The 16,066-nt window shown below is 40.3% G+C and overlaps 1 protein-coding gene across 2 annotated transcripts in view; it reads right to left on the bottom strand.

Moving 5' to 3' along the window:
- SNX24 (sorting nexin 24) overlaps nucleotides 1-12,615 on the bottom strand; it is a 93,476-nt gene extending 80,861 nt beyond the window's left edge. For both annotated transcript variants that reach the window (XM_062019143.1, XM_062019142.1), the window contains exon 1: nucleotides 12,462-12,615. In XM_062019143.1, coding sequence (XP_061875127.1) covers nucleotides 12,462-12,521 — 60 coding nt within the window. In that variant the 5' untranslated portion in view covers nucleotides 12,522-12,615. The remainder of the gene's footprint in view (nucleotides 1-12,461) is intronic.
- Between the last annotated feature and the right edge of the window lie 3,451 nt (nucleotides 12,616-16,066).

Below are 16,066 nucleotides of genomic sequence, written 5' to 3'. Positions count from 1 at the left end.
GTAATCAATTAAGGAAGTCAGCTGAAAAAAATGATGCAAAGATCAGAGTTGTCAATTGCAAAATAATCTCATCTCAGTGGTGTCAAAGGAAGAGTAAAAAAATAACACATACTTACTTCGTAATGCAAAAAAACTATTCCAAACAAAGATTTAGTAATCCAATAATTGTCAAATAAATATTTCAATTAAAATTTATTCCGAAATTCTTCAGGAATCTATGTTCTAGATCATATTTATGCACTTTTATACATGACATAGTTCAGCGTAAATTGTATGAGCTTTTTTTTTTTAAATTGCTAAAAAAAACCCAACCCAGTGACTTTATTTAGAGAGTATTGGATCTCCAAACAATTAATTCAAAGTTAAACACATATACAGTTTAGTCCCTTGAAATTAATTAACAATCTTACACAGCTTACATTTCTTTTTGAACAGGGAGAAACAAAGTTACTGATTTTTGTCTTTATGTTCCATCTCTAAACAACTCCTAAGCACAAATAAAATTGCTGTGTTGAGCCGCTAAATTCTTGAACCTACTGTTAGCAAGGATGTCCACAGCAGGGTGTTGAGAAGGGGAACATTAAATACCACTGAAAATAGGGTTCTTTTTTCTCCATACTCTTTGGTTATCACCATCACGAGGGCCTCTACCATGTTACATGCCATAGAAAGCTACCTGACACAATCTGTAGTGCATTCTTTACCTTCCACAAGCAAACCATCAGAATCTATTAAAATTACTTTACGCTGATAGCACTAGAGACATGACAAATCACAGGCCAAGAGTCAGATACCAAAGAATATGTCTCAGGGCGTTGGGGCCAGGCCCATTTGCAAGCAAATGGTATTGTGTGAAGCTGGCATGCTCAGTGCATGACAAACTGATGCAATTTCAGTACTGTCGGAGAAGCTGGGTGAGATTTCTCTGATGCTGGCTATGGTTAGCGTACAGAATTGTGCAGAGTTCTCAGATTTGAATCACTTGGGGCCTGAGGGGGCTTCACTTGACAAGCTACAAATAATTACATTGCACTCTTTCTATTGTACTGTATTATTTTGCCTCTTATCTCTCGGCTTTGAGCACTCACAAACAAGCAAGGTCGCTTCTATTTTGACCATGATGCAACAAAACATTGTTCTTTCCTGATATGATAAATATAATACAGCCCTGCAGACTGAACATTTTTATCAGGTTCATTTTCCACTTTTATAAGCAACAACAACTTCGGGAGCTTGTTACAAGAGTAGAGGTTGGCAATAACCATGCAGACAAGTTCATAAGCTTTTCATATAAGAGTCTGACAGTTATCTCATTATTGTAAAAACTCATTTGAGAAATGGGTATTAACTTAGCCTGTAACAGATAATAGTTACACCTGTGATTAAGCAGACTTTACCCTCTTTAAAATCAGCAAATTTTGACCATTTAGTTGGCAAGCAGAAAAAATCAGTTTTGAGCATGAAGCATGTTGCCAGTTTTTTTAGACACTAAATAAGCTTCAAAACTAAAGTAACTGCATTTTCTGTATCTGTTCACAAAATATATTATTTAAACACTTAGGCAGTTATGAAAGTTTTGCCTTAGTTGTTTTATCCTGGCTACTGAATTTAAAAAGAGCAATGACATTCATAACATTCACACTTTAAAAAAATCCAGACAAATAAACAAACAAAAAAAAGAGGCAGGGCAGGGAAGAGAGCAGTGGCTTTCATGGTTTAAAGAAGTAACTTCTAGTCAGCTTTTCTTAGTTCACAGAACAAATTCTTCTTTCAGAAGAATTTCCCTTCTTTCTCTCATGATCTAGGCAAAAATTGGGCTTCACTATTAGAAATTAGCAAAATTATTCTACCAAGTATACAATATACCAATATTTACAAATATCTAAATGGTGGGTGTCAGGAGGTTGGGGCAGCACTTTTTTTTGATGGTAGCTAGCAACAGGACAAGGGGTAATGGGATGAAGCTGGAGCACAAAAAGTTCCACTTAAATATAAGAAAAAACTATTTCACTGTGAGGGTGACAGAGCAGTGGCACAGGCTGCCCAGGGGGGTTGTAGAGTCTACTTCCTTGGAGGTCTTCAAGACCAGCTTGGACATGTCTCTATGCGACCTGATCTACGCTGACCTGCTTCCACAGGTGGGTTGGACTACATGATCTCCAAAGGTCCCTTTCAACCCCTACCATTCTATGTAGTACCTTAAAACTGCTTCTGATTCCCATTAATGTATTCTCCTTATGTTTACTTTCCAGATAGGTATTACGGAGTAGCAAGTAGGCACCAAAAGGTGAAAAGTCAAAAAGTATTCTTTGCTGCACATGCTGACCTTACTCTCTCCAACTCTGTCTCTAATTCAGGACAGACTTCCAAGATTTGCCATAAATTCTGCTAAAGGAAGGTAAATCCAAAACTACAAAAAGCCCAGATTTTGATATGGAGGAGAAATATGGAAATGAAAAAAAAGAAAAAGCAGCACTCAGACATTCTTCAGAATCTACTTTAGCTTTTGAATATCCATGTTAAACAGGATTTTTTAAAATATGCAGAAGAAACAGTGCAGATTATACTCCTACCAATCTACGTGTTGAGCACTAAGCAAAAAGACAGACCTCTTACATCTTCTACTCGATATCAAAAATAAATGTTTTCAGTATTTATTGACTTTTCATGCTCACTCATTACAAGATAAAAAGATAAGCTAAGTCTTTGGCATTTAGAGGGAGAATGGATCTTTAATTAAAACAGAGTTTTTAAATGTTCTCTTTTAAGAATAGAGTGTTTTGAAGTTTCACGTAGCATTTATCATGGTGGGACACACTGTTTCCTAAAATTTAGAAGAAAATGAAAAAGCAATAGGCTAATATATTTTCTGATCCTACAATGCATTCAACTCCCCATTTGGTTTCCTTTTGTTTTCCTGAGTAGTCATTTCTCCAGAGCTTTCAAGCACAGTAAGTATTTTTATAACATTTCCTGACATTATTATAAATCTATTAGTCCATTAGTTTATGATTGAACTGAAGATATGTTCCCCATGTTTCCACAACTCAAAAGAACAAGGAACTTAGGGTGTAATTACCATTGCAGCTTGATTGAAAGGAAGATATGCAATGAGGGAATCCTATTCCTGGAAAGAGCTTGATTACTAAGAGTACGGAAGGGAATCTATATGCAAAGAAAGAGTCCTGTACAAGACCAGAAGGCAGTTAGCTGAAGTACATATGGTCACTTTTTATAAAAGCAGTTCATTATAATCAATATAAATTTGCTTCTGAACAATTGATTGTTTCACCACATAACCAAGATTCTTTGTTTGTCCTTATGTAAGAGTTGATGGGAAAGCTTTAGGTTTCATTATTTTCTAATTTGGATATACTGAAGCATATGAATACCTTCTGCCCTGGTATAAACAGAAAATCCATTTTTTAAAAGTGAATCAATTCAAGAAAGAGACAAAGAATATAAAAAACAAAATAATGAAGATGGGTAAATCTTATCTCAAGAGTTTTCAAGGCAGAATAGGTGGAGAAAAGACCTTCACAGACGTTTTATTTTCATTTAATTACAGAATTAAGCTGGCAGACAATAATACTACTGTTTTGGCTAGAAATTGCTTTTCATAGCATCTCATCAGCAAATAACTATTACCAAGTGTAGACAACATCATCCAAGAGTGATTTTTGAAACTCTGTATACCATGTACACCATTCAACAACTGTCACTTAGAGACCGTAGTCTTCACTGAGACCGACAAACATTGTGACATACAAGTAAATAATATATGAAACAGAAGATGCAGTGGAAGTTTAGCTGATACTTCTTATAAATTATTTACTCTAGCTACACTGGTGGCAGCTTCAACATCCAAAAACATCTTCTCAAATACTCTACTTTTTTAGAACTGAAGGTTATTTTGAACAGGAGGTGGAGCTCTCACTGCAGAACTGGAATGAGAGGAAACATATTTTGTTTAGACCCTGGAATGGAGATGGTGCTCCTTTTTCATAGTATTCTCCTTCTCTCCTCTCTTATTCAATGTGTACAACTATCCAAGCATTACTGTCATGGCCTAAATGCTTTATTAAAAAAAAAAAAACAACCAAGAAACTCAAATAATTAAAAAAAAAAAAAGATTGTTCCCAGAAATAAGAGTATGTTCCAGCTACAAGATCTGTGTCATCATGAAATATCTGTTTGTTAACAGACTAGATCCGCTTCTTTCATTTCCCATTAAAAATACAGTTCCACTTTCAAAGTGAATGACTGACACTTTTGTTTTGTCACCAAAATCCCTTTCCACAATGCTCTACAAAATGCTATTTTAACATTCTCCATGACACAGAAAGTTGAGTTTTCAAAATGCAATAGCTGGAGTGCCTCCACAGGCACACTTCCACGGTATATACCTAACGTAAGTATTTACACTGTACTCATATGTAGCACTGAAATTCTACCATTGGGTGCTCTGCCATGCAAGCCTATCTCCTCTATGTTCTCTTCACCGCCAGGGTGAAGACCTCGGCAGAGCTGAGTAAACTAACTAATCTTTGTCCTCAGTGGCCTTTTGAGTAAGAGACACAATTTGGTCACTAAGCTGCAGTATAAAGTCCCACTGATTTCTTTCATATTTCTTGCTAATTCAAATATAATAATTACAAGAATCACTAAAATTTACATACATTCAGCCTTCATACAAAAAATCCTCTAAATTCCTCCATGTAAAAAATTCATGAAGGAACTTTTTTAAAAAGAGACATAAGCCAAGGCCAGGAAGAATGTAGTCATGGACATGTTCCTATGCGACCTGATCTAAGTGAACCTGCTTCTGCAAAGGGGTTGGACTAGAAGATCTCTAAAGGTCCCTTCCAACCCCTACCATTCTATGATTCTATGTAAATTAGGAGCACAGACAATGTTCTTCACAAACACTGCAAGAATGAAAATCTTTAAGTGACATTTTCCAAGGAGCAATTTTGAATTGTAATGGTTTGAAGATTTTTCATTTAAAGTTTCCAGTTATTAAAAAAATTCCTGGGAGAGAAATGGGCAATAGATGTTTTACAGTTAAGGTTTACTGACAGAATGTGTTAGCTTTTGCTCTTTCAGATGCTAGATTGATACAGGTAATCATGATTCTGCTTCTTTATCCTACTGCTGACCTTCCCCTTCAGGAATACATAAAAAATGATTTCTTGCTCATATAAACATTGCATGGACCTTTCTACTAGGATTTCATGACTGTGAATCAGCAGGGGTTGAGGAATTGCTTAACAATTAGAGATCACTGGACCTATATGTTTCTGTCTAATCTGTCTATATTTCAAAGCAGATCAAACACACACAAAAAAGAAACAGTTTTAAATGACTGTTATGTATACATTCACTCATTCAGTTTTTCACTTTGGTTTTACTTTTTCAAGTCTCTGCCTTAGTAACGCCTTCATTAAATTCTTGTGTCTTACTTTTTACTCTTTTCAGTTCCTGCTGCGTGCAAAGTGTTTAGTTTCGTATAGTTGACTTGAAATCCAACAAAAGGAAGACTAACTGGAGGAAAGAAACATAATTATCACTGTTGACAAATGCACCAGTTAAAAACGAAAAAAAAGAATTTTCAATACCAGCAGTCTTTGGCCTATAAGGTATATTTCTTCCACTAATATATGCTCCTTCATTGGAACTGAAAAAGACAATGGTCATGATAACTTTTTTTCTGGATGATACAGAATTTTTGGCATCTGTCAGATTATCTCTGTCCGCTTCATTTTCCCACACAGAAGAGATAAGTATCTGTACTGACCTACTTTTACTCCCGCCTGGAGCTATCAGGATATTTTAAAGTTCTTTGTGAAGACACTAAGACAATAGAAGAGTCTAACTGACCTAACAGATCTAGTATTTCTTTTTAACTTCATTGATCTTGGAGTAACTGGTCTGTCACTGATTTCAACAGGATTAGTGACACAAAGTAAAATGTGGTAAGCTTGTAGAAGCCAAACTGGTAAGCAAGAAGTCTTCTACTGGCAGATTTCATTATCAAGGCACACAGAGTCTGTTCAAATTTTTTTAAAGCTATCAAGTTCACACAGTCTAGAGACCTGGTGAAAGAGGCTAGAATACTAATACTTCAAAGCACTTTTACAAAAACTCGTTCACATAATTACTTCCTCAATGTTTTAACATTACAGTACTTATAAATATTCCTCCTTTATCATTCACATTTATCACTTGCTATTGTGGCTTACACTTAAGTTTTCATCTAATGGTTTCCTCTTTTGACTCTATGATGTGTATAGCCTTGTAACTAAACTGCTTCTTCTACGGAGGTAAATTCTGCGGGCTTTCAAAAAATGCATAGTATTTCAGGGCTGTACCTGTCATCTCTTATTTCCACATCATATACAACTCCAGATGCAATTTCGGGAACAGTATTGGAAGTGTTAATTACAATGTAGTAAGCACATTTGCCAGTCAAATATGGCCTCTGCTCTAAAACACATTTAAATGTATGTCACCTTGACCTGCAATATACCACAGTAATATTTTTTTGGTCAATATAAATCAAATGTACACTAATTTATTCAGTAAGTTTCCTAGCACCTGAATCAACATTAGAAATCTAACTAGTATTTATTATTCTGTTATTGACAAAGGGAGCATATTTAAATGATAACAAGAACACATAGGTGTCATTTCAAAGTTGAACTGTTCCCTGGAGACATCCTTAGTAAGTGTCTACATTTAAAGGTCATTCAACACCAAATTATGAACAATTGTTGCATTTATTAGCACAGGCTCAATAGTTTGGAAGCTAGTGTCATCAATTTAAACTGACAATGACATCCAATTGTTCACAAGGAAAACTAATATTTTCCTATTCTTCGTTTCATTGTTTTATGTACACCTCAAACAGAACTGAAACAAGTGTAAGTTTACTCAGGTTCTTTTGTTTGGGTTTTCTTGGTGAGACAGTCGGGATGGTGATGCAAAAAAGGCTTTCAAGGTTTTATAGCAGAGAAAGAGTGTTTTATTAAAGATGAGACCCTGAAACAAAGACAGAAAGGAGCATGTTTTCCATTTACTTTGATGGCAGAGTAGTATCTTAACTGTTGCATTATAGACTTTTCCCTCATTTTTCTTTCTATTTTTTTTCTAAACCTTCCGCTACCCCTGAAACTTTCACTAGTCAAGATCCCACTCTTTCTTAACTTCTCTGTAGTTTTCTCTTTGAAGCTATGGAAAAATTTCCAGCTTTTATGGCAAGTCACTTTCATCCTCTCCCCAGAACTGCATCCTGCTTCTACAAGTAGCTGGTGGTTGATGGATCTCTGCCCATTTATTTCTCAGTGCTGTCTAGTTGTACCAAAGAAAAAAGGAAAATCATCTGAATCAACAAGCTCCAGGAGAAAGTAAGCTGCAAAAAAAAAAAAGTGAGTTGGTAATGAGCTTCTTTAAAGAAAGGGACAAACATTCTTTTTGTGTCTTTCCTTTTCAGGCAGAGGTAATGTGCAGTAGCAAGATTAATCTGTAGGCAACTGGATTCTGTTTTGGCAAAGATAAGGAAGCAGAAACCTGGAGATGTCAGGAAAGTGTGTTTTGGTAGCTATGCAGAGCCACTGTGGAGAGGAGGCAGTCTCTTTCCAGTCTCTCACTTCATGCTCTCATTTCAGCTACCATCACTGTTTCTAGCAAAGAAAGAGCAATCTTCTATCTGCCCCAAGCTGTATTATCCTTTTTTGCGATTAATCACAACACCTTTGATAGTTTCTTGTGTCAGCTATTCCAAGAAAACATTTTCATTTGCAGCAAGATAGCACTTGTGGTAAAGAGAATAGTAAAAGATCAGCTGTGTAAAGTAGTGCTCCTGTGATCACAGAATCATACAATACTTAGAGTTGGAAGACGCTTTTAAAAATCATCTAGTATAACCACCTCTGCAATAAGCAGGGACATCTTTCATTAGGTCAGGTTGCTCAGAGCCCTGTCCATTCTTGCCCTTGAATGCTTCCAGGGATGGGGGATCTACCGTCTCTCTGAGCCACCTGTGTCAGTGTTACATCACCCTCATTATAACAAATTCTTATGTCCAATCTAAATGTACCCTCTTTTAGTTTAAAACTGCTGATCCTTGTCCTGTCACTTATAGGCCTCGGTAAAACAATCTCTCTCCATATTTCTTATAAGCCCCTTTTACATACTGAAAGGCCACAACCAAGTCTTCCCAGAGCCTTTTCTTCTCCAGGCTGGACAACTCAGCCTTTCTTCATAGCAGATGTTACTCCCCTGGACTTGCTACAACAAGTCCACGTCCTTCCTGTGTTAAGGACTCCAGAGCTGGATGAAGTACTTCAGGTAGTATCTCACCAGGGTGGAGCATAAGGGCAGAATCACCTCCCTTAGCTTGCTGTTGAAGTTTCTTTTGGTGTAGCCCAGTATATTATTGGATTTCTGGACTATGAGAGCACATTGCCATCTCATGTACAGTGTTTCATCACCCCCAAGTCCTTCTCTGCAGGGCAGCTCTCAACCTCTTCAGCCCTTGGTTCTATTGATACCAGGGGTTGCCTCAACCCAGGTGCAGGACCTTACACTAGGCCTTGTTGAACCTCATGAGGTTCTCATGTGCCTACTTCTTAAGCTTCTCCAATTGCTAGCATCCCATCCCTCAGGAATGTCAACCACATCACTCAGCTTGGTGTCACTTGCAAACTTGCTGAGGGTACAATCAATCCCCCTGTCTGTGTCACTGATGAAGATATTGAACAGTACTGTCCCAATACAGACCCGTGAGGGACACCAGTCATCACTGATCTCCATGTGGACATTGGTCCAGGACCCTCTGGATGTGAACATCTAACCAACTCCTCATCCACTGAATCAAATCAGTCCATCCATCAAATCCACATCTCTCCAATTTAGAGAGAAGGATCTTGTGGAAGACTGTATAAAAGGCCTTACAGAAGTTCAAGTAGGCAACATTCGTAGCTCTTCCTTTGTCCAAGGACACAGTCACTTTAGCACAGAAGGCCACTGGGTTCAGTCAGGCAAGTAAAGCCATGCTGCTTGTCTAGAATAACCTCCCTCTCCTCCATGTGCCTTAGCATAGTTTCTAGGAGGATCTGTTCCATGATCTTCCCAGACATAGAAGTGAGGCTGACAGGTCAGTAGTTTCCAGGGTCCTCCTTTCAACTTTCGTTTTTTTTTTTTAAAGAGTGCAAATTTTCCCCTTTTCCAGTCACCAGGGACTCCACCTGACTGCCATGACTTTTCATATATCATGGAGAGTGGCTTGGCAGCTAGATCAGCCAACTCCATCAGGACTCTGTGATGCATCTCATAGACTTATGTACATTCAGGTTCCCCAGGTGGTCACGAATCTCTCTTACAGTGAGAAGAGCTTTTCATTCCCAGTTCCTGTCTTGCAGTCCACCCACTTGAGAGGTGTGGCAAGAGAGGTTGCCAGCAAAGACTGTGTGTCATGATTTAGCAAGGAACTGTTTTTGCTTGGTAACAGGGGGAGTGGGTTGCAGTGAAGACTTGGTAAAGAATTTTTGGACTCTCCCCTGGCTCCTGCGTTCACACCCACCTCTGGCCCAACTGGGTCAACCTAGCGCCTCTGCCATCACAATTTAAGGATGGGAATTTGAAGTGTTTGGCAGGAGGTGTAAGAGTGATAAAAGATGGAGGCAACCACACGGACCCCACAGTCAGAGAAGGAGAAAGGAAGGAGGAGCACCAGATCAGCCTGGTCTGTTTTGTCCTGAACCTTAAGCGGCAATTAAGGTCTTCCTGTCCTTTGGCAATTCTCAGATCTTTGGTAACTGAGGCTAATCGTGTGGTCTTTTGTTCCTTGGTTCCTTGATCGGCCTAAACCACCACACTGTGGCAAAAAAAAAGTTGCTAATCTTTTTTGTTTTCTGTTGTTATCAGTTTGCCAGTAGTGTTCACCAGGGAGAGCACACCATCTTTGACCTTTATCACCACACTGTACTAAATGTTATTTAATGCTACACATTAGCCTAATGAAGCAAAATAACCCAAATGGAGTTACCTATATGGTTTCATAGAAAAAAAAATGCTTCACTCAGATATACCGCAGCAGCTCAGGATTACACCCATGTGCTTTAATTTGAAGGCCACATTTCAAAGAGATTCAATACTTCACAGTGTTACTTCCGTTGCTTATCAGATTCAGGTATCACAGAACTGGTGAAAGATCTTCTTAATCACAATGCATTCAACACTCTGCAAGGCCTCTATTTTATAGCAGTATTTACCAAACCCACAACTTCTGACTGTCAATCCCCACATAATGAAGTCCAAAAGAATGAGAGCTGCTGTCACCTGGACATGGAAACATACACAAGCTCCAACTTGTCTCTATCTATCCAAGTTGCAACACCTTTTTGCTAAATGCAAAATAATTCCTATGTTTCTGATTTTTCTCTGCCTCCACACTATCTTCCTAGCTATTACACAGCACGGTAATGCCCTCAGTAACCCCATTTTTCTGGAGGGAGGGTTTATAGTGTACTCATTTGCATTGGCCATAAATTTGTATGCTTGGAACAATACTTAGGCAAATTATATAGCAATATAACAAACTGACAATTACATTAGAATAAGCCTTGCTCATGCACAATCCATATACTCTTTAAAACATAAAGGAAATACACATATTATTAGAACTGACTTCCATATCCTCTCCCACAAGCACGTCTGACTCATAGGAACTTTAGTTATGACTTCTAGAACAGTTTCATGGGAAATTCTTGAACTGCTGCATTCAATAGCATAAAACATGATAACTTTGGTATGGGATGTGGTATAGAACCTCCCTTCTCTCATTGATGAGACAAAGTAATCATGTACGAACAACTACCAAACTCTAGGGACCTAGAGCAAGTTTCAGATGAATGAGTTCGATTCACACTAGTGACCTGAGAGGAATAGTGTTATAATAATCAAACACTTTCACTGTCAAGACAATATTGTTGAAAGACTTCTGAAAAGACAAGAGTTTCATTTCTGATTTCTTTGAAGCTTACAAATCTTCACATTTATAACATTTAAAAACTGGAACTCTCTAAACAAGATTCATTGCCAAGATTACTATTAAAGAAAAAAAACATTAAAAACAAATACTAAAACTATACAGCTATTAAAAAGTCCTATTTGTGTGACATGCATGTCTTAGAAATCACTCTGTCACTTCAACTAACCTGGCCAACTAGGACACACTTGGATCAGTCTGTGCTACTGTAATCACAGGTCTTAAAAGACTGTTTCATTCCCTAAAATCATGCAGACATGTTGTACTTACACTTACTACTTACACTTAAGCTGAAGTCAAACATAAATTTTAGTGCAGTTACACTCCCACATTGTTGCATCTGAAGTGTTTTACAAGGCTTGTAAACATTTGCCACTACAGAGTACTAAAGAATGTAGATCATTAGCAGAAGATAGATACATTTGGTTTGTGCAGCTGCATCTACATGCATCAATTTGGCAATTTTTCTAGTATTTCTAAACAGCTCAGAAATACTGAATGAAAAGATTTATTGAGAGAATATAGTATTGAGTATCCACCTTCAGTGAAATGCCTTGAGCTTTGGCCCACAGCATCTCCTCTTCATCCAGAAAGAGGTGGAAAAGTGTTACAATCCTACAGCTCCATGGGATGAGAAACCAATGGTGTCAAAAAGGATTTATGAAAATTATGTAGAGTAACTCCTCTGCTCAAGCAGGGACAGCTACAGATGGCTACCCAGGACCGTGGCCAGTTGGGTTTTGAGAACCTTCAACGACGGAGACTTCACAGTCCTCTGGACAACCTGTGCCAGTGCCTGACTACCCCCATGGCAACAAAACGGTTTTGTGTTATGTTTACATGGTATTCACTGTATTTTGATGTGTGCCCATTGGCACTTGACCTGTCACCGGGCACGAACAAGAAGGGTTATGCTTCCTCTGCCTCATTTCCTCCATTCAGATTACTTGTATACTGTCATGAGATCCCCTTGACCTTTCTCCTCTCCAGCCTGAGCAGACTCAGTTCGTTCGGCCTTTCCTCACACAAGAGATGCGCAAATCCCCTCATCATGTTTGGCCCTGTGCTGGACTCGCTCCAGCCTCTGCGCTCGTGATCTCCGGCCCGGACGCGCCTCTCCCAGCGAGGCCGGGCGGCGCCTTTCCCCACCCGCCGGCCACGCCGCGTTAGTCGCGGTCGCTATGGCCACCGCCCACTCCAACAGCACGAAGTTCGCGTGGGGCAGGAGATGCCGGCGGGCCGGGGCCGCCCTTCTTGCGCCGGGGGCGCCAGGGCAGGGCAGCGCAGCGCAGGGCACGGCACGGCACGGCACAGCCTCGCAGGCGGCACCTGCTCGGTGGCCCGGCTCCCGCTCACCGCCGACACATCACCGCCCCGAGGCGCGGGCGTCTCCCACCCCGCCGCCCCTCACCGTGTAGCCCCGCTCCAGCTCGCTCTCTTCGTAGCGGAAGGAGGGGATGTACACCTCCATGGCGGCCTGCACCGCGCCAGGGTCGCCGCTCCCCGTCAGGGCCGCGGGCTCACGGCCGGCGGCGCCGCCGCCGCAGCCATCTGCAGGCGCCACGTGACGCCGCGCACGTGACGCGGGCGGGGCGGGGCCGTGGGTCGCGGGACGGCGCGGGTAGAGGCGCCGCGGCCCCGGGTCGGCGGGCGGGCGGACGGGGCGTCCCGGGTAGGGGGGACGCCGCTGCAGGGAAGTCTTGCGGGGAAAGGGGGGGGGGGGGGGGGGCGTAGGTGGGAGGAGCGCAGTCGTTTCTCAGAACACCGTATCTTTAAAATCAGGAGTTCGAGAGCACCGGTAGGGTGCTAGGACAGCAGTGTTGCTTTGGAGCCCTGAAAAAGGTCGAGAAAACAGCCTTAACTTCCACAAGGATTAATTTAGCCAGTCCTTAATTCACACTGCCGGTTCAAGCCATTTCCTATGCCTACTTGGCCATCAGAGTCCTATAGCTGCACAAGTTCAGTACCTTTCATAATGCCTGTTGCACATGCTGATACATGAAACTTCGGAACAACAACAACAAAAGGTTCAGCACTGAGGAAAGTTGACCTTATTGAAACTACTGCTGAGAAGCTGCTTGTTATTTAGCAGACCAAACTATTTCAGAGAGTGTGGATGATTTACAGTCATGGAGGAAATGAAATGAAACTTCTTGCTCCTCCAAAATAAGCAGCTATGTTGATCATAGGATCATAGAATGGTACGAGTTGGAAGGGACCTTTAGAGATCATCTAGTCCAACCTCCCTGCAGAAGCAGGTTCGCCTAGATTAGGTCACATAGGAACATGTCCAGGTGAATCTTGACCACCAAGGAAGGAGACTCCGCAACCCCCCTGGGCAGCCTGTGCCACTGCTCCGTCACCCTCACAGTGAAGTAGGTTTTTCCTATGTTTAAGTGGAACTTTTTGTGTTCCAGCTTCATCCCATTACCCCTTGTCCAGTTTCTAGATACAAAAGAGACGCCCCAACCTCCTGACACCCACTTTTTAGATATTTGTAAATGTTAGTAAGATCTCCCCTCAGTCTCCTCCAGACTAAACAGCCCCAGTTCCTGCAGCCTTTCCTCGTATGAAAGATGTTCCAGTCCCTTGATCATCTTGGTGGCCCTGTGCTGGACTCTCTCCAGAAGTTCTCTGTCCTTCTTGAGCTGAGGAGCCCAGAACTTGACACAGGACTCCAGATGAGGCCACAGCAGGGCAGCGTAGAGGGGGAGAAGAACTTCCCTTGACCTGCTGCCCACACTCTTCTTGATGCATCCCAGGATGCCATTGGCCTTCTTGGCCACGAGGGCACATTGATGGCTCATGTTTAGCTTATTATCAATCAGGACTCCCAGGTCTCTCTGCACAGCTGCTCTTCAGCAGTTCGACCCCCAGTCTGTACTGGTGCATGGGGTTTTTCCTTCTCAGATGCAGGACTCTGCACTTGTCCCTATTGAACCTCATGAGGTTCCTCTCTGCCCAACTCTCAAGCCAGTCAAGATCCTGCTGAATGGCAGCACAGCCTTCTGATGACTTTAATGGGGCCAGAAAGGGAAGGTGGAATACTGTACACAACCCCAAGCTTCCAACGATTTGGAGGCACTGCAAAATGATAAACAAACCATAGCTATATTTAGCAGCAGTACCTTAAAAACTCACCTTCTGATGTTTCATGAATGCTGGAGAGTCTCAGAGGCTAAATGGTTAAGATATGCAACTTAACATCTCTCACTGACCTGTTAAAAGAGTAGCTACCATCATAAATTTGTGTGCAGTGTTTGATTTTGCATAAGCAGAGTCAAGTACAAAAAACATACATAAAAAATGGACAGAAAACAAATGATTACTTTTACCTGACCTTTAACTCTGAGGTCACGCTACCTCAGTGCTTCTAAGATCAGCTTTTTGAAACATCTAAAAACTAACATACTTCCTTCTAGACCAGTAGTAGCATCAGGGGAAAAAACCACTACAAGCTCTTTTTTCCCTCCATTTCTCTTTGCTTTACTGCCAGCTAAATTTTTTATTTTGCTTATTAAAGACCTGAAACCTGAAGAATTCCATACAAAGTAGGCAGCTTTTGACTAAAACCAAGAGGACTAGAGCAAACTACTAGTAGTGTGCTTCACTAAACTAAAGGAACAATAACCAATAATAAATGACCTGAAATCAAAGAAAGGCAGTCCTGAGGCATTCGCTTCCGCACAATGCTGCTCCTGAAGCAGCATCTTCCACTGCTGATGCCCATATGGACAGTTCCAGCTATGCTCTGTGGTAGCCTATGACTGTGGTAAGAGCAAACAGGTTTCCAGTCTCCATGTGCTCTTGCTGTAGGGACCATGTCATTGGAACACAGTGATGACCGAAGGTAGTGAATAAGGAATCCCATTTTCCCCCGACACATACTCTGGTAAATAATCTCAAGCATAGAGGCCATCTAATAATAGTCTAACCAGTCTGTTAAATATTGTCATGCTAAAGAACAATGATCATGCTATCATTAGTTTCTACTTAAGGCTCCAGTCTTTAAGTTTCATTTCTTTTCTTCATACAAAATAGATGGACGGTTCTAATGACAGCATTTATGCCATAATGCATTCAGCAGAATTTTATAGGAGTACTAGTTGTGGTTGTTTGTAATCTAATAACCAATTATTTTTAAAAAGCTATTTTTCTCTCCTATATAACTTATTAACCAAGAAAAGTTTGAGACATTAATCAGGTTTCAAATTCAATAGTACATAATGGAACTTTTAACTGTGCATCAGCCAAGAGGAACAAGGAAGATTACATGGTGAGCTGAATTCAAATATGTCAATATGTTTTGTTATGTTAAATACTTAATTTGTACAATGTATCATCATTAGTCGACTAATCTTTAAAGTTAGGTCTAAAGAAAAAAATAGGATTTCTCCACATGGCTGACTGGCCAAGGATTGTCTTTCTATCTCATACACTGAGGAGCAAAAACTTGAGAAACATTAATTCATAAAATGCTATCAGTTTACACTGAAAACCATCCAAGATTCTTGGTTTTGAAAGCAAATTGCAGAAATGATATAATGATTCCCACAAACAAAAATGCAAGCGGTATACATTTTAAATGTGTCTCAATTTGAAACGATAAGCATGTATTAAAATAATATCTGTGGTCTTAAAGGCAAAATTGTAAAAGGGTTGAGCTTTATTGGTAACAATTACATAGGCTGCCTTCAAATTCATCTGTTGAGCAGTCCTGAAAAGGTCCTCTAGGACCTGTGGATGTTTGTCTACAATGATGATTTTTGTTACAGGTATCAGTAACAAATGGGGTTATATTCTTAAGTTAACTTGATGCAGACTGTACAATAAATGAATGAATATACTCCACAGTTTTAACTGTTGCCTGTCATTAGACTGTAGCTTAACCTTCTATGAGGAGAAATTATGAATAGCCCCTGTTTAAAATCAGGCTGAACCAGTGAAGTATGCCACACCTAAGCATTTGATTAAGAACATTGCATTTTCACAAAGAAACTTTCAGACTAACTGAAA

This window comes from Colius striatus, chromosome Z, assembly GCF_028858725.1.
Source record: "Colius striatus isolate bColStr4 chromosome Z, bColStr4.1.hap1, whole genome shotgun sequence".
Taxonomy (NCBI): Eukaryota; Metazoa; Chordata; class Aves; order Coliiformes; family Coliidae; genus Colius; species Colius striatus.
Note: the sequence above shows the minus strand (reverse complement) of the source record. Positions and strands in the feature narration are given on the sequence as shown.